Source organism: Triturus cristatus, chromosome 6 (genome assembly GCF_964204655.1).
Source record: "Triturus cristatus chromosome 6, aTriCri1.1, whole genome shotgun sequence".
NCBI lineage: Eukaryota > Metazoa > Chordata > Amphibia > Caudata > Salamandridae > Triturus > Triturus cristatus.
The window spans coordinates 888103538-888129791 of NC_140589.1; the positions used below are offsets into that span (position 1 = coordinate 888103538).

Genomic DNA, 26254 nt, shown 5'->3' on the forward strand with positions numbered 1-26254 from the left:
AAAAGCATTTGAAAAATAGTTGCAACAGAAAATAAAGGAAACCTTTATTTCTGTGGAATCCTTTATAGGTCACAGCCTACCAGGCAGAGCAGCTGTCTGGTTTGCTAAAGACATCTTGGGGACATTCAGAAAGTTGACCTAGGAATGCATTCTGCCCGTTGCTGGACACTGGCTTTGTGGTTTGTAACTCAGGTTTTCTTGCTTTCCATTTGCTGCCTTTATTTGTTTTAGTGTGTCCAGCTTGAGTTCATACCTTCCATTGCCCAAACCTTATTTAGAGTAACCTTCCGAGTGCTCCCTTTCTGTAAACAGGCCTGTAAATCTTGTCACATTTGCTGCGCATTCAAAGACCAAGGTCAAATGTCAGGCACGGTCTTCTGAGGGCTCTTGTTTACTTTTCTTTCTGGGACTTCAAAGTGAAAGAATTTGTGTGACAATCTTGCTGGATAGTGGGGTTCGGAAAGAGTTTTTTCTAGCACACAACAACATTTGTATCAACTGTGTAAGTATTTCAGAATATATCAGAATTAGGAACACAAATGAAGCACATTTTTGTTAATTCTAATGATTGTTGGAAACAAATACTTGAATATGATCAAAACAAATCTGCAACACTCTACACCAATGCACTCTAAACCAGTCCACTCTACTCTATGCCACTCTAGTGTATGCCACTCAATGTGACTCCACACTATGCCACTCCAATACACAACACTCTCTGCCACTCCACAACACTCAAATATGCTCTTCGTCATTCCACTCTACGACCCTCCATGCCACTCTACTCTACGCCACTAATTTTTAACCATGTTGAAGAGCAGTCACACTTGTGTATAACACACCTAAAACACACTGGCAAAACTAATAGCTCTTCCAAAGGCGAGACCTATTGGCTTTGTCAATGCTGGTTTCACCTGCTTTTGTCAGTACTCACTTGCCGAATTAAATTGGACACAAAATGTTGCCTCATGCATGCCACTGGAGTCAGAAGGACACACCCAAACAGACACCAGAAACAGTGGGACTAAAATACACTTATGGTACATTCAAGATGAGCTTGCCAATATCTCAAGCCAGTGGGATATGGAGCAAAAGAAGTCAATGACTGACGGATGCTGACTCAAAGCACCTTAAAGTAAGTATACTAAAACAGAATAGGTGCGCAATAAATGGCACAAGCGCCAGACACGTAACACCCACATACAGAATTGTTTGTTCAAAGTACATTATACTTTACATTATACTTTAAGACGAATTAGATACATTGCTGTTGTACTTACGAGGCGTGGAGGATGCCCCTGCACCTAAGGAGGAAAATAGGAGATAGTGAATGTTGAGAGAATTGAAAAGCAGTTTGCAGCTTAGAAAAGCAACAGCACATCTTCCCTCTCACACCACTGGCCAGGTATCAATTACAAAAGCAGACCTCAAAAACCCACTTACAAGGGTATATAAAGAGATAGCTCAAGCCACTCTATATAATAAAAAAATATATAAATATAAAAGAATTTTCCCATTAAAATGTTATAAATCCTTTTAGAAAGACCACTTCTCTTTAATTGATTCAGCATATCATAAGTTAAAAATGTAAAACAGTTGAACCAAGGCAAATGACCAACTCCTTGGAATACGCAAGTAGTTAGGGAGCATATGGCACCTTTTGGGTTGCATTTTGAAGCCATTCAAATACATTCCACAAAAGCTAGCTAAATGCACAGAAAAATGTTTAAGGCAAAGTTTCACAGAAAACAAATATCGTACTAAATCAAGTAAACCTGGTATCAGTCACCTGCAACAGAGCAAAAGAGGCAGTAGATCTGGAAGGTGGAATTGCATTGCAGTCACATTTTCATCACAGGTGTCACAACAGACGTGCTTTGACCTGTCACTCTGTTTCTGAAAGGCGACTTATTAATCAGTTCCCAAACTGTACATAACGTCAAGGTATTTTACTGATGAAGATGTTTTTTTTCATTATGCTGGGGGATTTCCTTAGTAATATTCTGTAAACCAACTCAATCCCATTCATTGTACTAATATTAAACAAAATGAGCGAAGTATGAGAGAACCACGGAAATTAAGTGACTGAATTTGATATATGTGATTACAATTTTAGGATGTGGTCCCGTAAAATGCAGTTCACCTCTAGCCCCTAAGCATACTGATGAGAGAAACCAGAGCAAATTGCAAGGAAGCATCTGTGAATTGCATCCCTAGGTCCAATCCCAGTGAGTTATGGGGTACCCAAATACACTATTACAGGTTATCTCAGAAATATTTTTAAGAATTTCATTGAATTGCAGACTTGTGTAAATACTCAAATTTGCACACAAAGGGAAGTTGCGTTTTTCCATGCACAGGCATTCACAAATGCCTTCTCATTAAGCCCCAAAACTTAGGCAAAACATCAATATAGCCCCTGAAGAATGTTCAAGACTTGGGTATATTATCAATTTGCACAAATCAACTTTGTCTTTCAGAACAGTATACAGGTACAACATTCGATTTGAGTGGAGAAGTGTGGCTCACTGGTTAGAGTAGGCAGACCTGGAAGCAGAGGTCAGCCCGGGACCAGGGTTCAATTCCTGGCTCGGCTGGGTCTTGAGTCCATAAATTGTCCATGGACTCGATAATTCTCGCTCCAGTGCATACTCGATTCATGGGTTCACACTCTGCGACTCTGGGCAATAGCTTGCTTAATCTCCACAATGGCCCCTCGCGGCGGGATGCCTGGCTTTCACCTTGTGGATGCCCTGCTGGGTTATCTCACAGGGGAATACCAGGACGGGTTCCCTAAGCAAGCGCTTAGAGACCGGTTGGTGATTTGCGCTACATAAATATCTGCACATTTACATTTACATTTGCTACACTGCCTGAATGATCTCGTTGTATTTCAAATGTATGGACAAGAATGAGTGACTATAACACGCCATCTTCGTTTTTTTGTTGTTTTTTTTTAAATTCCAACCAAGTTTTTCAATGAAAGGATGATAATAGCCCAAGAAAGTCCAAAAGGTATTTGCTCTTCTGACGACTAGTACTCATTAACAAAGGAGTAGGACAGGAATGAGGCTCAGCCCTGGCATAGAATTACTTCCAGTAATTGTCAACAAACATTTGGTTAAATAATTGATTAGGATGTTAAAGAAAGCGGGTGAGGCCAAGACACAGCTCCTATCTCACCATCCCTCTTCTGCTACAAAGTAAAATCTAGCTTCAGCAGAATTAGGCAGCTGCTTCAAACTATAATTATTTTATTTAGAGGTATTAACTTTAGGCAACATTCAAAGCGATTATTCTATTTCTGAAACTTGTTTGTAAACCACTCAAATATCAGGTGCTTGGAAGCAGGAATTCTCATCAGAAATAGCTCGCCATTTAGTTTAACTGATGAAGATAACCAAGATACAGAATTATGTAACTGGAGAGAAAATGTCCAATTGTTGCCAATGTTAAATATTTCAGACAATTTCTAAATCTTTGGAAAAGTCAAGTTTCAGGTAGGGAATTCATAAACGAGGTATGGGGCCCATTTCTCAAGATCACATTTGAAACCAGCATTGGAAATGCAATAGGTCTCGCCTTTGTTTAAGTTAAAGCCATTTGCTTTGCTAATGGTATTGTATTTTATCTACGTATTATTGAGTGCATTATTGAGTCTATTTGGTTTTCTCTCTCTTTTCTGTATATCCTTCTTTCTTTCCTAACTCTCGCAGCATGTTTACCCAGTCCTCTTGTTTTTACTGGTCCTTAGAAACAAGACTTATTGTAACCCTTTAAGAAACAACTGTTTGCTGATATCTGGGTTATAACATCATTAAGTAGGGGTAAGCAGCACCAGACAAATAAGCAGTTGTGTAAGATGGATGTTTACTAGACTCCTGAGACATGTGGGGTTCATAATGATGTGGAGTCCCGCTAAACTCAGTACTTTTGGCAAAGCTACGAGCGTAGTCCATTTATAATACAGAACTGCACATGTTTGAGAAAACAGGACTTTGGTTCAACTAGTGTACATCCTGACTACAGTAGAGCCCCCGATAGTTCATAAAAACCCACTGCAATTGGTTTAAGGACTAAATTCTATGGGCCTGATCAAAGCGGCAATGTCTTTTTATCCATCTTCCTTGCAAGAACGTATGTTTCAGAAAAAACACAATTTAAAAAAAATAAACACTGCAATTGCAATAGTAGCGCATGTCATTTCTTAATTAGGTAACTAGTGATGCTACAACCCAATTTAGTATATCATCCACCCCAGTAAGCGGTCAGTCTGGCCCGCTAAACCAATCCTAGTTAATAGGTTGCAGACGAGTGGTGGGAAATGTGCTACATGGCAGATATTTTCCTGGGTGCTGTGCTGCCAGGGATTGAATAGCTATACAATTACTATATACTAGGACATGCAGTCTATGTATTCCCTACAGGCATAAATGAAGACAATGTCACGCATAAACAGACAAGTGAAGTAACATAACATTTAACCCTAAACACCCAGAGGCTTATTTAAAAAAAAAACCTGCGCCGAAGGTACAACGCTTTTTTCCATGTTAAAAGTGACGCACCTGCGGCGTAAGGGTCTTGTAAATAAGCCCCCTAGTATATGCACTTCGGTTTTACGTTGGTAGTTTTGGAGGGTAGTGGAATGAGCTAGAGTTGATGGGTCAGTGAGGGTTTTATTTTACCAGCACCGACAGTTAGCAAGCACAGTCAGCCGGTGTACACCGCGCAGAAGTTAATAGTGCAAAGTGGAAGTTAGCAGAATAAGGCGACTGTTTGGTCAGGGTGTTGGAAGCCAAAACAAGCCAGTATTCGTGACAAGACATGAATGTGACAAAATCAGAAATAAAGGGAGTTGGGTACAACCATGTGAGAAAGGAATGCCTACATAAAGCAGCACACAACATTGAATACAAATTCTGATGGCAACTGCAACCAACCCGTACTTCATACTGCCTCGGGCGTTAAATCTGACCAGCGGTGACCTCAGTGCTCATTGGAAGTTCGTACCTCATCCACCTACGCAATAAATATGAAAGTGCCTGCCTGTACCGGCACCAGGGTGGCTGCTCACCGAAGTGAAATGTCACCGGCTGCAGGCTGTAATTTCTTTCAGCCATGCTATGACAGATGTAATAATAATGTTGTTGTAGGCGCTGTTGCCAAGCACTACAGTTGACTCCCAATTCAATGCACATGTGTGCAGTGTCAGCAGAGGTCCAGTTGTTCTCACAATGCACACAACAATTTTACACTGCCAAAGCCAACCACACGAGAAATCCGGACGTCACATACAAACATTTACTGCAAGCTTAAAAGACTCTCAGGCACAGGATTCAGGCAACGGCAACATTTTCAAATTTACACGGTCCTTGTAGGTCATTAATGTAAGTGTCTTGCACGTGCTGCTTCTACGGGGAGATTAAGTGATTTGCCCAGAATCACAGGACGCCAAGGTTCGAACCCGGTTCCCCAGCTCCAAAATTCGGCAGCTCTAGCCGTGAGGCTACATCCTCTCCCCATTTAGAAGTTTCTCACTGTTTGTTTAAGAATGCGTGCCCTGGAGGTGGCAACACACATTACATTACACCGCGTGTGTTCAGTGTTTAAGACGTTCAGGCCTTTTGTTAATGTACTTTCGAAACACCAACTCATCCTTTGACCAGTGTGACAACAGATAGTAAATGGATGAGTCCATATTTTCCTGCCATCTTTTTAAATCCCTTTATGTGTTGGATGTATTTTGCAAGTGCAGCGTGTTCGGTGGAAAGAATGTGAGTAGCCTTATGATAACAAATCTGAAATGGCGGACGTGATCATTTACGAAAGACTGAAAGCCCGAACTCTGCAGAGGAGCGCTGGTAGGTTGAGTGCTGCAGACAGTCGCTAGCTGCGCGGAACCGGCCAGCCTGGGCTTGTGTGTTTTTTCTGCACCCATTGTGAGTTTAAAGTCGATAATCTGTCAGCGTCAGCCTATCACAATATGGAAACGTTTGCATGTATTTCTGGCCTGTCCCTCCCTTCCCCCCAACCCCGCCTGCTTCTTTTTGCATATATTAAGGGCACACAAAGGAAATTCCACTGATGGCGGCTGTGCAACCCTGTGAATTAATGAAAGCGCGTGCCGTGCTGTAACGTGAAAGCGGCACCCGTGTAAATAAAAGTTAGTCGCAATGTAAAGCAGGACCACATCCCGAGCCATTCACATCCAGCCTGGCACTGACGAGGGTGGGAGGGCATATGGAGGCAGAAAGGACTGAAAACCCATTGGAAGCATGGGAAAGATGGTGGCTGCCGCAATCCTGTAAAGGAAAGTGGCGCTCGTGTAAATGAAAGTTTGGGGCATGGTCGACATGATGAAACCTTATTGCAATGGTGGCACTTGCGCTTTATATTTAAACATGTAAAGCTAAAGCATGGTGCCACGACTGCTTCAAAAGTAAAGCAATAGAAAAAAATTATATATATTTTTTTCTATTTCTTCACTTTTGAAGCAATGGCGGCACCGTGCTTTAGCTTTACATGTATAAATCTAAAGCGCAAGTGCCACCATTGTAAGCTCAGTAAAAAATGAACAGTCCTGCCGTCATTATTACTGATTCGCAATGACGCGGCTGGGTGAAGCGTGCAAGTGTATCTGCATAAGGAACAGTTTAAGGAAAGTAGCGGCTTGGGGCACATGAAGAGAATATGCTCGCTGACGCTTAGTGCTGTTGTCTGATGCGCGCGAACGTGCCGGCTTGTGTAATGGCTACGGAAACAAGTGCGGTCCTCAGGGAGACCTAAAAAGCTGTCGCCACACCATTGTGGGAATGGAAAAAGAAAGTGCTCACTGAGTAATTAGAAGACACTGTCACGCCGCGTAGTAAAAGATCCAATCCCAGTGGGCGGGGCCAAAAGTGGACAAGGCAGTAACCAGGAGGGACTAAGAAGCCTCCTTTTGAATCAAGTTCCAGCGTTTACCATAGAGGATGACGCCAGCAAATGAAAAAGATGTGCAGGGCTTCTAAAAGCTTCTGAAACCGTATTGATTCCAATAAGCCCTCGCATAGAGACTGCAGCGCAGGTGTGCTGCTAACGCCAGGCGAGACCTAAAACGGAGACTGCACTTGGAATACAGTCTGGGGGACATGCTTCTTTTTACACTTTCAATGCCATAATCCTACAATTCTTGAAAAAGGCTCAAATAGCAGAAAGGGATCAATTTCGGAGTTCTCTTATATTGATCTGCAATGCTAGCCTATGAATCCCCATTGATGCTTTTTGATCATACAGTGACAGTCACCTACAGCACAAGCAGAAAACTATCCGTGTATTGTGATTTTACTGCTTTAGTAACATTTTTTGTTGCTTATCTGATATTCTGACTGCCCCATCTCTGTATCAGTTACTTATACGCCTTTCTTGCTACTTGTGTCTCCTCAGAAAAATGAGGCAGGTGACTTTTTGCCAGTCTAACTGCTTTAATTAAGTTCTTCTGTGCAGCCCAGTAGGGCTCAACAAACCAAGTGTAAAGCGATTTATAAACGCCCCTTAAACATTTATTAAGCTATCAGTAATGCTACAGTATGGTCAGCATGAAATGTTTCAGTAACACACTATGGAGCTGGGCCTGGCTATCTAGAACAGTTTCTAGGGGCTTTAAATTATGACTAAGGTAGCTTGGAAAGAGGTCTTCTATTTTCACTTTGTGCCATTTATGACAGATCAGATGCTCTATAAGAGAATAGGAACTTTCAGTCGTCACATGCAGATTATGGTTCGATTCCTTACTTTCCAACAAACCTATATCAACAACCAGAAACCAGCTCTGAAAATTAATGATCCTATAATCGCTTCTGCTCGCACTATTACCCTAGTCAAATGCACACATAGGAGGCCAATCTGCAGGTTTACAGCCCTTCCACTTATATGCATTTTCTACATTCTTAAGAGTTCAATAATTTGTATACCAATTTAAGTGGTTTACTGATTAGAACATGTGGGCAGACCACTCAGATTTCATTTAACACATCCTCTTGAATATCTCCAACATCCTATTGTTTAGTACCAATGCCCCCACTAGCCTTTTGCGTATTTTGATCTACTCTTTGAAGAAGGAATCTAGTATCTCTCAGACCAGTTTAATCCAAGCTTCAGTACACTTAAGGTTAATATTAGCATTGGCTCTAAAGACTCCACTTCTATCCTCAACAACCTTAAGACACCTTCCTCCGGAGCCTTTTGCACACCCAGTCTTCTGAAGGCACAGATAGTTTGTGCCATGACATTTCGCTCGTCTTCATACCTATAGTCCTCAGTCATTCTGCCAATATTCCAGCAGGAGATATTTGGGGGTTCTTCAACCATGGAAGATCCAGGGCAGACATTAACTTACCCTTACTAAAATCATGCCTAAGGTAATTCAGTAATTGCAGGACCGCATATCCATCACCTACGTCTGGATACCACAAACCAGAACCCCAAGTTACTCTGGTTTTATTCTCAACACTGCTAAAGGGCTGGATCAGGAACTAGCATTTTTCCACCCATCTTAATTTATGTAACAACTACACAGTTCATGACTGTGCCATGAAAAACCTGCTGTTACTTAATCAAAGGAACAAAGGTAACTAACACGTGTATTTCCATCGAGTCCAAGGAGTTGAGGTATTCAGCTCCAGATTCATGCTCTGTCTGATGCAACCCCTGCAAGGGGAGTTGGAGCAACCCCACTACTATCTAGGTTACAGTAGGATTTACTCCTCAAGCAAATATCAATGCTGTTTATGATACTTTTGGCACGTGACATCTAAGAAAACGCTTTGCAAGCAAGACTTCAATAGCCTTCTAAACCCTGTCAAACTTTAGTGAATCTGCCAAAAGACTAAGAAGAGAGAGGGGATACGGATTAAAATCAGGAAATCATTTTCTTTCATATTAGATATGCAAGTAGGTAAAGCGGTATGACATGTGTTATTCAGTCATTAGTTAGACATCTGAATCAACTCTAAACATTGCACAAGAGCTTTCACAATGAAAACACAACAGTACTTACAATGCACAAAACTGTAACGGTCCTTCCATGTTGTGCATCCAGAGTCTTAGACACAATGCACACCTTAACATAGCTCTTACTGTCAAACCCAGAGTGTCTTCTAAAATAAAGGCGAAAATAAAATACGTATGTACTAAGTAGTAACAACCCATCCAGGTATCGTGTATGCCTGGATGGGTTGATCTCAGTGTGCCTGCCAATGTACTATTGTTTTCCTGGTATATATTTTTATGCTTTTTCTCCCACAGCTATTTACCTATGTCGTCCTCATCTCGTATGTAAAGCGCTCTGATACCCGCTTGGGTCATGTTCGCGCTATACAAAACTTTAAAAATAAATAAATAAAATGTAGGCAACCATAAAATAATTGCTCGTTTTAGTCTGTGTCGCAAAATGCTTATTTTGCTTAGATATCAAACAAATCATCATTTATGACAACAAAAAGGAAATGCAAACTAGCTTGAAGACAGCAGTCTAAAGGATAACCCAATAAACGCATGCTCTGTTAAATGACAATTAAATCAGGTCTGCTATTTCATGCCACTGCAATGTTCATGAGCAATTTTTCATCTGAGTCGTGTGCCATAATGCAATAAAGCAGACCTGCGTCTTGCCAGGCAACATTCTGACTTATTGCACACGCACCAATGGGAAATCTACGTAACGTGCGAAGGGAGAGAATGGATTCTACAGCATTATTGCTGAATTGGGAGGTGCCCAATCAGGCTCTTCCGGGAACAGCTGCTGACCAGTAAATTACCTAGGCTAGTTCATCACTTCAGGAATAATGCAACATCCTATTCAGTAAATTATATTGCTTCCATTCTCCAATCTAAAATATGATCCATTAGTAATGTTTAGCTTGGGATGTATGAAAAGGCCCCAAACCAGAGAATCAGACTTCCAAGTGTAAACATCATGCATTCTTCAAGAAAGGATGGGTCTCAAACATTGACGTCTTAGTAATGTTTCCATAGCAGCCGCAATAATGCACCGAATGAGCAAGGCACAGCACAATATACCAAACACCTCAGCTAAAAAATCATTTTAACAAGTAATTTTTCTGAAAAGAATATAATGTTTGATTGCAACGGTTCAGGGCCAAGAGCATTATTTTGCTTAAGCAACTGGTCATCTCTGTGCGAGGAAAAAAACTCTGAGCTCTTGCCCGCCCAGTCAATAATCAAATATATACCCTGGTATACACCTATTACTACCCCGCCCTTTCACCCGCACATAACAAGGCAATGTTCACAGATGACTGAACATTTACTGCAATCCTGGAAGTGTGGGGAAAATACCTTGCACCAAATTATTATAGAACTGGGGTTTACACTGGAGAAGAGACTTGGTGAAATTATGGGGGTAGTCAGGAGGCACTGAGAATGGAGACATAGCGTGCAAACATGGACAGGTGCTTAAGGGCTAAAAGAGATTTTGAGGCAAGAAGGTGTTGCAATTTTTTATCAAGATTGGGAACGCATTATCAATTGACTTTAAAAATGGTGGCGAAAAAAGGTGTTACAATCAGAGATTGGGAAAATATTTGAACTGTCTAGACCGGGTACGAGTCGTCAGAGAACTCTATACTGCTAAAGCTATATCACATGATCAACGTGATTTGTAATGACCAACCAGTGGGTGTCTTTGGTTTATATAGTTAACTGAAATACTGAGCACCAGTAAAATGTTTTCGAAAAAAAAAAGGACATTCACAATTTACTAGGAGGATTACAAATAAAATCAGGCAGTCACACATTTCAATCATGGATGGCAAGCACCTATTTACCGCCTTGTCTCAAACCTCTCACCGCCCTTTTGAAGTATATCTATCTCTGCATTACCCTGAAGCCCTCACAGTGATTTCCCAGATATGTGAGTGAGCTGTGCTACATATATTGTTGGTCTACTTTTCATTTTGGGGTGGGGGAAGTTTTCTCCCCCCCATGCTGTCCAAATGCAGCACAACCCTAGAATATGTCTCTTCTTAACCCTACTTCATGCCAACCCCCCATGTAGGAAGATGGGTCCAGTCCCGGTTCAGACTATTGGAAGATTGCAAGCCATAAGGTCTTAGTTGCCCTTGTCACAACACAACTTTAAGCAGGATTTATTAACACCCCCGAAATAATTATTAGTTGAGAAGTATCTTGTTCTTCCACTTCCTCAATGTTCTTGCTCAAGTTCTTTCTCCCTTACCCAGTTCCACTCCATTCCCTCTCTGTATACACGGCCAGAAGACTGAAGCTTATAAAAGAGTAACCAATATTGAGGCTAAATGACTCAGCGGGGAACAGCCATTACAACGCGGTTTTTACCACGCAGTGCAGTTACATCGCATGCGTTACAACGCATGTGATGATACAACGCTATGCCATTACAACGCAAGTCTGTACATCGACTTGTGCTAGATGGCGTGCTAACATTACAAATAGTGTAGTTTACTATCCCAACACCTTCCCTACTGTTAAGTGGACTGGAGTTGGAATAGTAAATTACACTTTTTTAATGTTACCACGCCATCTAGCGCAAGTCGATGTAAAGACTTGCGTTGGAATGGCATGGCGTTGTAACATCGCATGCGTTGTAACGCATGCGATGTAACTGCACGCGTGGTAAAAACCCGCGTTGTAATGTCATACATCCGACTCAGCACTCTGTTCAAAAAATTATCTGATACCAGCAAATGTTTATTGCCCTTCATAAAAGCAAGCTTTACACCCAAAATAGTAATAGAACACTTACTGGTGATCAATCTTTGGCTCAAATTCTTAGGAGAACAAGGAGAGTACTGTTCTGTCTTACACAGCTAAATTGTAGCCCTCATATTAATAAAAACTGATCACTGCTAGTCGACGTTTCCCAGGAGAGATGAAAGTTGTTAAATGAGGAATAACTCCAACTCAAGAACTTTGCGATAAAATAGCTATCCATTTTGTACAGAAAAATGAGCTGATTTACGATACAATCACTAAAGTCAGGACCCCCTGAATGACACCGTCTCCTGCTGTCCCCCATTCTCGACCAATGTGCATCTGGTGGAAAATGTTCCCCCTCTCACACTTGATTTTTTTTTTTTTAAAGATTTTATTAAATTTTTCACACCCAAGGCCTTACAGACCAACATTACACATGACCAGCAGACGAGGAATCCCCCCTCTAAATACACATCAGGAGAAATCCGTTCCCCCTCTCACACTTGATAATGTGAAAACACTGCTGAGCACAGTTAAATCAGGTTCCCCTTTGGACATTATTTCAGCCAAATTGACAGTTGTCACCATCTATTTGCTCAATTCTCAATCTCTCTATGAGAGAGGGCCAACTACCACTTGAATGGAAGGCTGCACAAATAATTCCCATCCGTAAGAAAACCAATGTCCCAATGGAGGACCTGTCCAACTCCCATCCGATTTCTCTTCTACCTCTCATGGGTAAGATATTGGAAAAGCATATTAATAAACATCTCTTTGACCATGTCGAATCAACTGGATGCCTTGACCCATCTCAGTCGGGGTTTAGACCAATCTACAGTACGGAGTCAGCATTGATTGCTGTCACCGACTATATAAGGCACTCCCCTGACAACGAACAAGCAGTACTACTAGTGCTGCTGGATTTGTCAGCAGCTTTTGACATGGTCTCTCATCAGATTCTGCTCAGGAGACTCATAGAAACTGGAGTTCAAGGACAAGCCTTGTGGCTTTCTCACCCACCGAACTCAGACCATCAATCTGGGCCTTTTCCGATCTCAGACCATAGAACTGACCAAAGGAGTACCTCAGGGATCCAGTCTTAGTCCCACTTTGTTCAACATTTACGTGGCTCTGCTAGCTGGATTGCTTAGAAAGCTGGGCTTCACACCAATCTTGTATGCTAGTATTCTGATGACACCCAGCGGTTACTGTCACTTGACAAAAACACCTACTATACCCAGACTGCCTTCTCGAAAGGCATAACTGCCATTGCGACCTGGGTGAGGAATCATTTCTGACAGCTTAATTCTGGGAAAACCGAGACATGCTGTTTGGAAATGCACCTATGTTCTGCTCCCCAGAATGGTGGCTGGCTGAGCTAGGCGACACACCGGTCCCTAAGACAGTGGTTAAGAATCTTGGCATACGTTTGGACAAGAAACTTACCAGTTACAGCTACAGTGGGTTCATGTTTCCACATGCTAAGTCTCCTGAACAGGGTATTTCCCTTTCTTCCCTTAACCGCGCGGAAAACACTCATCCAGGCACTGGTGATAAGCCGCCTGGACTACTGTAATGCTCTCCTGATTTCAGCAAGTGAGTCCTCTCTGAATAGACTTCAAGTAGTTGAAAACACCGCGGCCCGCCTTGTCTCAAATTCTCCTGCTAGAACATCTTCTCTCCTTCTTCTACAATGGCTTCACTGGCTCCCAGTACGCAAACGGGTCAAATTTAAGATGTGCTGCATTGTGCACAAAGCATTAAATGGGAAAGGTCCTGGCTATCTTGCAGTAAAACTCAGTAAATATTAGCCACCAAGACCCCTACTCTCAGGAGCTAAATATGTGTTCCTCGTCCCGCATTTTTTAAAAAAAACATGCCTGGGTGGGAAGGTATTTTCTCACCTAGACCCCTTTTACTGGAATCAGCTCCGTACTCAGCTTTGGAAATGCCCAGATTACCTTCTATTCGGAAGGCTCCTTAAAACTGACCTTTTCTAATCAACCACCTCTCATCCACCTATCTATAGCACCTCCGTTGCACGGAGATACCCCTCTGGGGGCGATTCAGGCACTATACAAGTACATAAAATTAAAAATTAAATTAAATCAAACAACTAGCACCAGGGTTCCATCAGATGGGAGATGCAGGGAGCACGTGCGGAGCTTGCCCTGGGGAACCACTCATACATGTCTATAGTTTCAGAAACCTCTGAAACCAAAGGGCTGATATGGTCTTGCTTATGATCAGAAAGCATTCCGCTGTAAGGGTCAGACAATTATCCCCTCTGAAGGGAAGCCCTTTACAAACTGGAATCCAGCAACCCCTCAAAGAATTAAATCATATTTTGGGGGTGTAGGGAGGGGGGTGCAGCAATGAGGATTTTTATTCATTTCCAGGGAACCTAAGTGGTTTAAACAGTCTTGAAGATAGGGGTACTGAGTCCTTAGGAGATAGATAATCCCCAATGAGACTTCAGGGAGCCTTGGGATTGTGCCACTGAGGAATTCAGTGCAAATTCCTCTTCCAATATGATCTGGATGTTGCCTGTTCCCTAGAGATTGACAATCAATTCTGACTAAAACAGGTCCTATAGTGTTGGAGAAAAAAAAGGTCTTCTGAACCGCACTTTCATCTTTCATCTATCCAGGAATTGCTTGCACAGCGCTAGGTGGGATGACCTCAACCCTGGGTACTTTGGCATACCATCTTAACAGGAGGCAAGGTGATCAGGGGCATCCCCAGTGGCAGAGACCCTCTGCTTATTTCCTTACTTTTATTTCTGAATTATATATAACATCTCCTCCTGTATCTTGAGCCCCTACTCTGCAAGTGAGGAAGGAGTGTTCTTGAAAGACATAATACTAATAGTAACACACACAGCATAGGTGCACACCGGATGGCTGTTTCCCAAATAAGAGATGCAGAGGTTCTCAAAGTCCGCTACAGAAAATGGTCAATGATTTGCCATGCATGGTCTAAAGGTGGAGCACTGTGGCACAAGCTGCATGAACTTAAGAAAGAATAGAAGGAAGGTAAAAGAGTAAAAAGATTTCCAAAAGAAAAACAATATAAAATGTTAGGGTTGGTGCCCTCATGTCTAGAACCAATGAGTTTGAGTAATAGGCACATTATATGATGTAAAAGCGAGGGTTAGAGCACATTACATGCACCAATGAATGGGTATGTTTACCAGCAGGATCTTTGGGGCAGCTCTGGATCAGTCATGAAAGTTGCAATGCAAATGGTACCTCAGCAGTGCATTAAGAAGATCCAATAGGTAGCTGCCGGGACATGGAGTTGACAGGACAAGAGCCCATGGGATCTCCTATCCTAACATTTACTCCACCTAAAGTCCACTGACACGTCAGGTGAAGTTCAAAAGAATTGTTGCACAAGCATGAGTTCAATGTGTTCTAAAGGTCTTTTACCTTTAACCTACAAAATATTCACTCCTTAAACTTGTTCTCACAACGGATTAATAAAACCCCCTGTTCTAGGCATCGGGCACCAGTGACTGCTAATGAAACATATCAATGTTCCAAACAAGCAGATCTTCTTTCTTCATGGTATTACATGTGCCATGTTGGTCGGGGACCTTTTATGAGTTATTTGACAAACTGATTATCGTAAGTTGGTAACGCGGCGAAGAGTACACCGAGACACATTTGAAAGGCTGCCATGCTGGTCAGGATGCAAGACTGGCTACAGGGCTGGGTTAGGGTGGGAGGGGGTATGTATTTCACCAGAACTGTTATCTGGCGATTATGTGTATTATATAGAAAACGATGAGCTGTTCTTGCTATTTCTTTGCTGCAACTAGGATGATACACTATACTGTATTGCTACATATTGGGACGCTTGACCAACTCATTATGCTGTTGTTGGGATCTCTTCTCCTGAATATAGTCCCATTTGCTACATTACTACGAGGTGCGGACGTTGGCTTTTCTTTTATTCTTCTGCTTCGTGAGAAACAGAGATGGCAGATCGGGGCTCATGGCAACTGGTAAACTGTGGAAGAACTAAAAGTAGGAGAGAAAGCCCTCCCGGAGGGTAAAAGACTATAACTATACCTATCTATCTATATATATATATATATATATATATATCTATATATATATATATATATATATATATATCCCTATATAGTATATAGCTACCATAGATGGAAGAGTTATGAACTGAGCTGTGAAAAAGTAATATGCAGAGGAAAAGACATTCACTCACTGCAGAGCAACAAGATTGTCCTCATAGCAAGACATGACAGAATGGATGCCTCACAACTGCAAAGGCTGGCCATAGTTGAATGGGTGTGTGAAAGACTGTCACAATGAGTGGCCCAGTAGGGTTATTGTGCTTTATGAAAATTGTAAAAACATGGTAAAACAGAGCAAGGGTCTGCAACCTGAAGTACAAAAAAAATACCCCCCCGATAAAAAAGTCAGATGTTGTTGATGTTATTACCACTTGCGTACAGGACCCATGTTGAGTTGTGTTAAAAAGGACTGTCACATAGGCTTAGAAAAGTTATATAGAGTGGCCAGGACGTTCACCATGAGGATTTAATATTTTCTGATCAAACTTATCACGTTCACAAAGACGGCTCTGTGAAGCCTCAATGAAGATACTGTTGCATACATTGAACTCTTACTTTTATCAACCCTGGACTTATCACAAATCCTTGTAAAAGAGAGTTAAAAGAGAGTTAGTGGGAGGAGAAAGGAGTTTGGTTGTCTATCACTGATTTGCAGTTTTGGATTTCATGCGCTGCATGTTTCCTCCTCTATCTACTGCAGGGGAAATACATCTCCCTGCCTATGTCAGACTTTCACTCTACTCAGTTACATTATCACTGTTGGTAGAAGGTTGACTGTTACCTTTGAAAAACGAATAAATATAGATTTCAAAAAACAGAAAAATATGTTTGATAGGGAGGTGAAGGGTCATTCTACAGAATTCAACGCGTGATCTATTGAGTAAATTAGGCGACTGTGGTTGATTAACCGTAACATTACATTATCATCGGAGCCACAAACTCTATTGTTCATTTTGTATATACATACTGAGTTTTATAGACACTGGCGTTTTATGTGCCATTCAGAGGGGAATTTTGTTATGACTATATCCTCCTGCTTAAAAAATGTATGAAATATTTTTTATTTTTTTTTTTATTTTTTTTATTTTTGGTAAACCTTTATTGGTACATAAAGCAGTTACAAACCCGGGCCTGAAACCATCACAGCCGGCCAGTAGTACAGAGTCGGTCAAAGCAAATCAATCAAGCCATAAGAGTGCAACAACCCGCCTCCCAAATGCCCCGTCGTAACTCAGGATATTATCGGTACCATATCGGCACCAGGATGAAAGAGGTTTCTTTTAGAATTTTAGGAAGGAACAGGATCTGATGCCACACAATCCAATAATACAAAAGCAAGGGGTTACCATAGCTCAGGATATTCACAGGCAGGACTACTGCAGGCAGGACGTTGGCGTTGACGCACCTTAAGCAGGGTAAATAATGAGCTATACAATTCGCCCACCAATACAGATTTATGCCCGCTGCAACATAAAAACGTTATAGAAACATCCACCCCTGTAATCTGTACCACCAGGACGTATAGAGAGGAACCTGTTAAACAATTCCTAAAAGAAGTAAAAAAGAGGAGAAATGAAAAAAAAAAGGCCAAGAGACACAAAGAATAAGAAAGAGGCCCTAGGAACATAAAAGGAAAGAGCAATAGTACCCCTCCCCTAACCCCCCACCCTGCACCTCTGCCAATGGCTACGGCCTCCCCCTTAACAGCGTGCCTGTCGCCCGGTGTACGGAACCCGAAATATAGAAGACAGGGGAAATATAAAAGAAGGAAATATAAAAGAAAAAGACATATTGGGGGGTCCCCCAGTACAGGCTCCCGGCCCCCCGCGTAGCTTACAAGTATATCAGCGCTGTTGCAAAATTTCCGAGGAACCCATCGAATCAGAACAGTAGTCGCCCCGCCAGCCCACCCAGTCACCCCCCTTTCAGCATCTGAGGGAAACAATCACCATTTTGTAACCCAGCCCCACCCGGCCTTTATCAGAAACGTGTCCCAGTCCGCACAAAGCGTAGCCAACAAAACACCAAGAGTACAATAGACAAGGATATCCAAAGAAGAGTAGGAGTTCTTGCAATACACCAGGACACGACACATTTCACAGCCGTTCACAGCCCACGACCGCCTCCCACGCAGCAAGACATAGTCCGGTTCAGGAAGAGTAGGCAGTTCAATTTATCTAGGTTGCGCGACGATGTCAGCCACAAGGGAGAGGGCAATAAAGGAGTCCCCACCAGCCTCACATCCGATGGAATCCCCGAACACTCCCTGTGCCCAATGAAATAATTTTGAACAGAAAAAACACATTCTCTATAGCATTTGCCAGATTCTTCTTGTTATTACTGGTGACCGAACAGAGTCTGTAAAATCAGTGTTGAGATATAGGGACATACCAACTGCTCAAATAGTATAAAAACATTTACGAGGACCACAAATCTGATTGCAATAGAGAAGGTCTCGCCTGTCGGCTTTGCCAATGTTTTTCCTACTGGATTAGCAACCAAAAAAAACGTTATTGTATTGATGAAGCCAAACAGGATTGCCAAAAAAAAAAGTGAATAATAAAAAAACCATGCATGCACCTGGATGGGTGGTGACACGGCAAGCCATTCTGTTTTTCACTTTTATTCATCATTCATAGATGGAATAAAAAAACATGTGGCCCGGCAGCAAGTTGCAATTGCCGGGCCATCACAAAAAGTTTTTTTTTTCTACCGAGACAGAAAGGCAGGTGACAGGAGTGGTAGGGGTGGCTGGTGGATTGAGCAGTAACAAAAGGGGGAGCAATGTTGGAGAAATGTGGAGGACATTGGATGGAGCAACATACTAGCTGGGACAGGGAGAGAGAGGGCGGGGGGAGAGGAGGGGCAGAGGAGAGCAACAAAGAGCGCAGCAGGATTTCAGTGGGGAAGCAACACACAAAGAACATAGCAAAAAAAAACAGTGGCGTAACAAAAGCCACCGCAGTGCGGAAAGGGCCCCTGAGCTCCAGGAGGCACCCTCTGGCACTGATGCACAGGCACCGGGCCACTTGCCTGAAAGCTCCTGATTGGGTCCAGAGCGTACTGGGGTCCCCTCCATGTACTTTGTGGGGAGTCCCCCAAGTTTTGTTATGCTACTGCAAAACACAGTGCCGAAAATAAAAAGTAGTTTCTTGAATATAAATATTGGAAGAATACAAATCGTCCAAATAAAAGGATGGTAAAGAAGCTATGGTCCTACAGAGGAACAAACACAAGAGAAAGTAAAGCCATCGAACCAGAAGCAAGTAAACAAGACTGACAAAAAGCCAAGCAACTAATGGTACACAATGGAGTGTCCCTAAGCACACCTTAGGTATTTATAGTGTTCACAACAAGTGTTTGACATCAAAAGGTTTAAAGCTGTCTGTGGGTGAGGAACAAAAAAAAAAAAGAAGTTGTAGAGTGCTTGAAAAACGGGGGGAGGAAACTATGTGGAGGTTCAGTAATTTTCAGGAATAGTTTTGCACTCAGGCATTTAAAACGCAAACGGGTTATACACTGCGAGTCAAATATTATATCATATAAAACAATGTATGCTACAGAACAGTAGTTCTTAATCGTATGCCTTCTGTGCACCCCCACCTAATGATCACTGGAACCCGGGAACTCCCATTGAATCATTAGTGTAATCTGGGCACCCCACTGAGTCATTACTGGAACCCAGGCCTAATCATTTTCTATGATTTGGACTGCAAAACAATAACCACACACAAAAAAAAGAAAACACAAGCATTCATCCAACAAATGATGAACTGTTTTATTTAATTCACAAACAAATATATTAAAATCCAAATTGTAATTTTAATGGAAAGATTGCAGCTTTTTTAAATTTAACTGAGGACACTCATCGTCCATACTATATACCTTTGATGCACTTGCACTGCTCCCACGAATCATTCTGGAGGATACTATTTGCATTTTTAGCCTCCAGTTTCAAAAGCCTTAACGTTTACAAAAGTTTAACATTCTTCCATTTTCCATTTTGTTTGTACATTTTTGTACACTTTATTCATCTGCTAATAATTAATTTTCTAAGCAGTAGCGGACTCCTGAGTAGTTTTTGCGGCCCACAGGTTAAGAACCGTTGCTATAGAAGAAGAACAAATGGTAACATTGTTTGAATAAAGCAAAACGAAAGGGGATGATGGACGGAGTGTTGAACATTGCAAGCACTCACCCCCAGTCAACTGATCTGGGTCTAATCCAACATCATTCTTTAGCTCACTCCACCATCCGAGTGCGGACATGGCCATATGCAAATCAGTCTGAGCCTGTGCCTCATGGGATAGCTCACTCCACCACCCCAGTTCAGATTTGGCCATATGCAAATCAGTCTGAGCCTGTGCCTCATGGGATAGCTCACTCCACCACCCCAGTTCAGATATGGCCATATGCAAATCAGTCTGACCCTGTGCCTCATGGGAACAGTCCAGCCCGAACAGCCAAGCCATATCTTCCCTGGACCGGAAACAAGCATCCTGGGACCGGTTTCTGGCTAATCAGCCATCATCAGACAGCTAGCTTGAATCCAGTGGCATAGTGAGTAAGGGACCCATGTCTGGGCATACCCTGCCAACTTAGGGGGAACAAAGCAAAACCAAAGGGTACGATGGACGGAGTGCTGAACATTGCAAGCACTCACCCCCAGTCAACTGATCTGGGTTTAATCCACCATCATTCTTTAGCTCACTCCACCATCCGAGTTCAGACATGGCCATATGCAAATCGGTCTGAGCCTGTGCCTCATGGGATAGCTCACTCCACCACCCCAGTTCAGATATGGCCAGATGCAAATCAGTCTGACCCTGTGCCTCATGCTTGTTTCCGGTCCAGGGAAGACATGGCTTGGCAGTTCGGGCTGGACTATTCCCATGAGGCACAGGGTCAGACTGATTTGCATATGGCCATGGCTGAACTGGGGTGGCGGGGTGAGCTAAAGAATGATGATGGATTAAACCCAGATCAATTGACTGGGGGTGAGTGCTTGCAATGTTCAACACTCCGTCCATCATGGTTTTGCTAACATTGTTTGAATGTCATGAAAAGAAAACCTTTTTCGGACAATCCTTCAAAGCCTTGTCAGGGTAGTAAGCGCTATTTAAATGCAATTACAAAACAATAGAATTTGAGGACATGATCACGAGTGAGTTAAATCAGTATAGATCAGATAAAAGACGCAGAGCATATGCCCCTAGAACAATCACAAACCACAGGGTGTTTGGGGACCAGGTTCCCTGGAGCATTTCTTCGCTGACGTGGCCTGCCCTCTATGCATGTAAATTAGCAGTCAGGGGATGTCACCACTGTATTGACATGCGGTGTAGAGTCACGAGGCGAGCTGACATTCGAAACCCGTATGACCTCAGCAGAACAGAGTCTGTCGATGCCACACACCGCTCCTCCCCAGATCAAACAGAGAGGCTTGCGGTCACCACACACACCCTATTGTAAAACCTCGAATAAACCAGCAAAAGGGAAGCTGTAAAAAACATATATACTGGCAGATACTTTGATTAAATATCCGATCTACCGACGCGATAATATGTTTCCCGATATCACAAGCCGGTTCAGGCTGCAGCATTAGCTGTGTAGGAGGACTCACAACCTAATGCCAGAACCAAAGCTCTCTCCTTAACCAGCGTGAGTGCTTCAGCCAACTGTGAGATGACAACAACCGCCCTATGTCTGCCAAGGGCCTTTTTAGGTTTAAATATGTTTATTGATTCAATAACAAGACAACACAAAATGCTTTTGCGAAAAAGCCCGGATTGTGGGTCATGCTCAATGCAACGCTACATAGGGCATTTTCAAGGGCCTTTTTTAGATTTTTTTTTATTTGGTTTTAGGAATGCTGTAACGCAGTATTTATTATCGCAAAAACATAACGCAAATTGTATTGGCTGTGGTGCAAGCAATGCTAGCTTTGTAATTACTTGAGATGCCATGGTGGTCAGGGTTCCACAATGGAATGTTTGCCATTTTAATTGGTTTAGGGATGTTAGAAAAGATATACAGATTTCATAAATGCCACTTACACACACAATTACATAACAAGGTTAACGTGAATGTTATCTTTCGCACATCTGACTACAATCATTTGTTGCATGGAACAATTTGCACCTGGAGTGCAATGTAAACACTGATTACAAAATATTTTTGAGGAGCACAGTAATGAAAAATATGTGGACATGAGACATGTATTTTTGATCGGAATCACAAATACTGAAAACCCAGAGAAACCTTTAGAGCAGTAAAATATCCATTCAACCCTACATGAGCTTTACTGAGAGTTTGGTTGGAAGGGGTACAAAGGAATGGGGCACACAGACTGATAGTAATGGACGAATGTGAGGCACATTTGAGTTTCAGGCGATGGTGGTGTGCAGAACAAGATCTTGGAATTCAAACTTGATACAATATACAATAGATAAGATTTGCATGAGCTTAACAATGGATTTAGAGGTCGATTTTAGGCACTTGACTAATAAAAAGTGGATGTTGCTGCTAAATTCCTAGTCATTTAGAAGCTATTGTTGATGTTTTAATGTCTGAACAGATGGGACTTAACCGTAGGCTGAGGGTATGGTACCAGAAATTTGTGGCCTAAAAACTGTTTGACAAAAATATAGTGGCCTAATTTTAATTCCCAAAATTATCACTCAATTAGACTTTATAGAAAATCTACAGATATTAGAGCAATATTTTTGTAAATGATATTTAGACCAGGATTTTTAACAGATTTTTTAAAATCAATATTCTGATAGACAACCAGGTTGAATATAAATGGTCTTTAAGCAGACCTATACATTTTAGGTAATAATCCTCATGTTTTAGCTGGAGACTGACTATTACAGAGGGCAGAACCCTGACTGTGGAAGTTTCAATTACAAATATTTTGAGCATCAGTGGCAGTATAACCAATAGTTTACATTATTGTCAAGGGCTAGATGATTTGCTAAACCAGCTTAGGACACAGCCAATGGGAGATTTAGGGCTGTGCACAAAATTTTGGGTTGTGCTTTCTCTTTGACTGGGCACCAGGGGAGCACTTTGAGGATGGGTATGAAATGTTCATATTGCCTTAGGCCTAATATGAGTTGAGCAACATGTTTATGAACTCTTTGCGGTACATGCTGGTATTGCTATCATTATATTGGTTGGCCTAAAAATCCTTTTTTTCGAAAATGCAACTAGTCAAAAAATCTCCGGAATGAAGATGTTAAACAGGACATGGAACTCGTCAACGTGATTCCTCAATTGTATTTATTAAGTCTTCCCATTGAAGATACATTTGGGTCTCTAGCAGAACATCTCCAGGTGCGCATAGAATGCACACGTCCGTACGCTCCTGAACTAGACATTGTTTAAGGCTACCTGAACACTCAGTCTTCTCCTAAGCCATATCCCTCAGTGATCCTCCGAAGAGGAACTCCCAGAGCTCCTATGATGCATATCTTTCAATGTGGCACTGAGGCACATCACCCAGTGATCCAAAGAGGCACAAACAGTGATGTGAGGTGCATCACTAAAGCTCAAATACACATTACCCTTTGCCCCTTTTACTGCACATAATCATGTGCTCCACTGATAAACATTAACCAAGAACACCTGCAGCAGAAACTAATGTAGGACCTTTAACATGAGCACATTGATGTATGCAGGTTTGATGCCCTGTATGTATGTGCTCATATGCTATCTGTGCCTATGTGCCATACAGGGTGTGTCTGAGTGCATGCACATTATAAACACCAACCATATCGGCTTTGTCTGTGTCTGCTGAATAATGGTACCTGCATGTGAAATGTCCAACCCAGTGTAGATTCCACATGCATACATTTTACGTATTGTAGAACTCCATGAATACTACACCACTGAACATTTCCAGAACTATTCTATTATTTTTGAAATCCTAAAGCACCAAAATTCAACATTTTTAATTGATCCTTTGTGAATAAGACAAACATTGATTGCATTTGGGGATCTAAAGATGCAAAGAGGGTGACATTTTAACAGAAGCAAAATAAACGAACAACAGAGAAACCACACCAGAAAAAACTTTTTTTTTACAACGGGTCGAATTTACAAAATATATTGCACACACAAGTTGAAATTGGATGTGCAGAATGTGCATTATGCACACCTAAAATTCCCAACTCTCATTAGACAAAATTATTTAAAGGTAGAATTTCCTCAGTTGCAAAGTGGCATTCTTGCATTCACATAATTAGGAATACCTGAATACCCACAAAGGCATATGGTTGTGGGTATCTGCGCATCCCTTTTAGCTGGTTTCCGAAACTGGAAAATGTGTGTGAAGAGTTTCAGTAAATGCTTTTTCCATGACGGATTAGGGAGAAACATCCCCATACCAACAGTAGTGGATAGGGGATTCTCCAAGAGAAAAAGTGTGAAAGTGAACACCAAACATACAGATGACTCCAGCTGGCAGAGAATTTGCATATGTAAAAAGCAACAAGTTTGATTATTCAGCAAATCTACAACTGTTCTGTATTACCCTGTAGCTCTTTTGTATATACCACAAAAGTAGGAAATGTGCTCAAAAAGGTAGGATTCAAACTGCAGGAGCAAATTTCTGACTTGCAAAGAGAGGGCTTTGTGAAGGAAGTCCTTCGAGAACTTGGAGGGAAGGAGCAAGAATGGCATTGCTGAAGGAAAATCGTCTGAACTCTGGTAGGGCAGCAAAGCTTTAGTAGAAGCATGATCTAATCACATAAGTAAATATTACAGACATGCCCAAAAGAAAAAACATGAACGCTATTAATTAAATATAATTAATTTCGGGACAGGAAGGAGGAGATGACCCTTTGCATCATGGTGTCTAATGAGCAAGCAACAGTAAATCAAAACCACCAGAACGGACGTAAATTTAATAAATAAATCCCAATATCAGTTAAATTCACGATGAGCTATACATTTGTCATTATATGCAACACAACAAGACATTAGCAATGGGATTGAAGCCGATACATGTCAAACAGACTTTCTTCATTTTTATTTCGGTCACTAGGACCATAAAAGAATGCAACAGATGTACAATTAGAAATTAAACACTTTTAAAAAGGAAGAAGATTTACACACATGGTTGAATTTTAAAAAACAGTCATAGGACAATCAGGCTAAAATTGTCAAGAATATTCATTCAGCTATATTTAACTTAATGCATCGGTTACGGGTAAACCACATTGCTGTTAAAAATTTTGCGACTGCAAATACAATTGGGGCCGACAAATCTGTTTTCAAAATTCTGAATGCTGGGAAATGCTGCCTAAAACCGAGGTTTTTGAGGAGTGGGACAAGCCAGTAATTCCTTGCTCTTTGGTATGCTGGACAGAATAATATAATGTGCAAATCAGTCTCTCGCGGGTGAGCGCAAGCTGGACATTGCGCTGTGGGCTGGCAATATGTCCAGCGATCTGTGTATGCCCTAAGGGGAAGAGTACTGTATCGCCATTGCATATATAGCTTCCTTGTAATAGGAGGGCCAATATCGTCAAAGGCGAGCTCAAAATGATATGAGTCTTTAAACCTCAGAAAATGTTCGGATAGGGACCCCTCCCGTACACTCTCAATTGAGACACGTAAATTATGCTCGTAATAAACCTTAGAGATAGATTTGCGTGAGATCCTGCAGCATGCATTTCCTGGATCAAACCACAAATCCGGTCTTCCTAGTGACTCACATGTTTGTTTAATATATTTTAGCCATGGGATTTGTGCAGCTTGAGGAAGACGCAAAATCTCTGGAAGCTCAGCTCTATAATTAGATAATTCCGGCGTGCTCCATATTTTGCGCCAGAAAGTTATGGGTTTAAGTCCCAACTCCTCTGTAATAGGTCTTAGGCCCAGGTCTAAACGGAGTGGGAGGAGTGGGGTACTAGACGGTAAAGCTGCCAATTGCCTTATAAAATTATTCTCCGTTACCAGCAATTTCTGGGCGCCAGTATGCCCCCATAATTCACCCCCATATGTCACTGCCCCTCTTGCCTGGATTTTATAAATTTGAAGGCAGGGACCAAATGGCTTATAGGTCAATCCTCTTGCCATCCTAAAAATGCCACCCGTCAACTGTGTCAATTTCAAATTTGCCTTGGTTCGGTGTGAATCCCATGTCATGGACTGGTTAATTGTTACCCCCAGGTAATCGAACGTATAAACCCTCTGGAGTCTGGAGGACCCTATCATGGGATTCGCGCGTGTTGAGGAGGGCGGGTTGAAGATCATATACTTAGTTTTAGAAGCATTAATCTCCAATCCGCGCTCGACGCAGAAATTCGCAAATCCGTCCAACACCCTTTGTATGCCCTAGGGGATTTGGAAAGCAGCAGGGTGTCATCTGCAAACATAATGGCAGGCACCCTGCTGCCATCCAGCCTGGGGGCA

At 41.9% G+C, this 26254-nt stretch overlaps 1 protein-coding gene across 8 annotated transcripts in view; it reads right to left on the reverse strand.

Annotated features, from left to right (window-relative positions):
- Window positions 1-26254, reverse strand: part of MAP7 (microtubule associated protein 7) — a 733773-nt gene that overhangs the window by 500392 nt on the left and 207127 nt on the right. For 7 of the 8 annotated variants that reach the window (XM_085611524.1, XM_085611526.1, XM_085611523.1 and 4 more), the window contains exon 2: window positions 1281-1304. The exons of the other annotated variant lie outside the window; for it this stretch is intronic. In XM_085611524.1, coding sequence (XP_085467650.1) covers window positions 1281-1304 — 24 coding nt within the window. The remainder of the gene's footprint in view (window positions 1-1280; window positions 1305-26254) is intronic. 8 annotated transcript variants of the gene reach the window in all.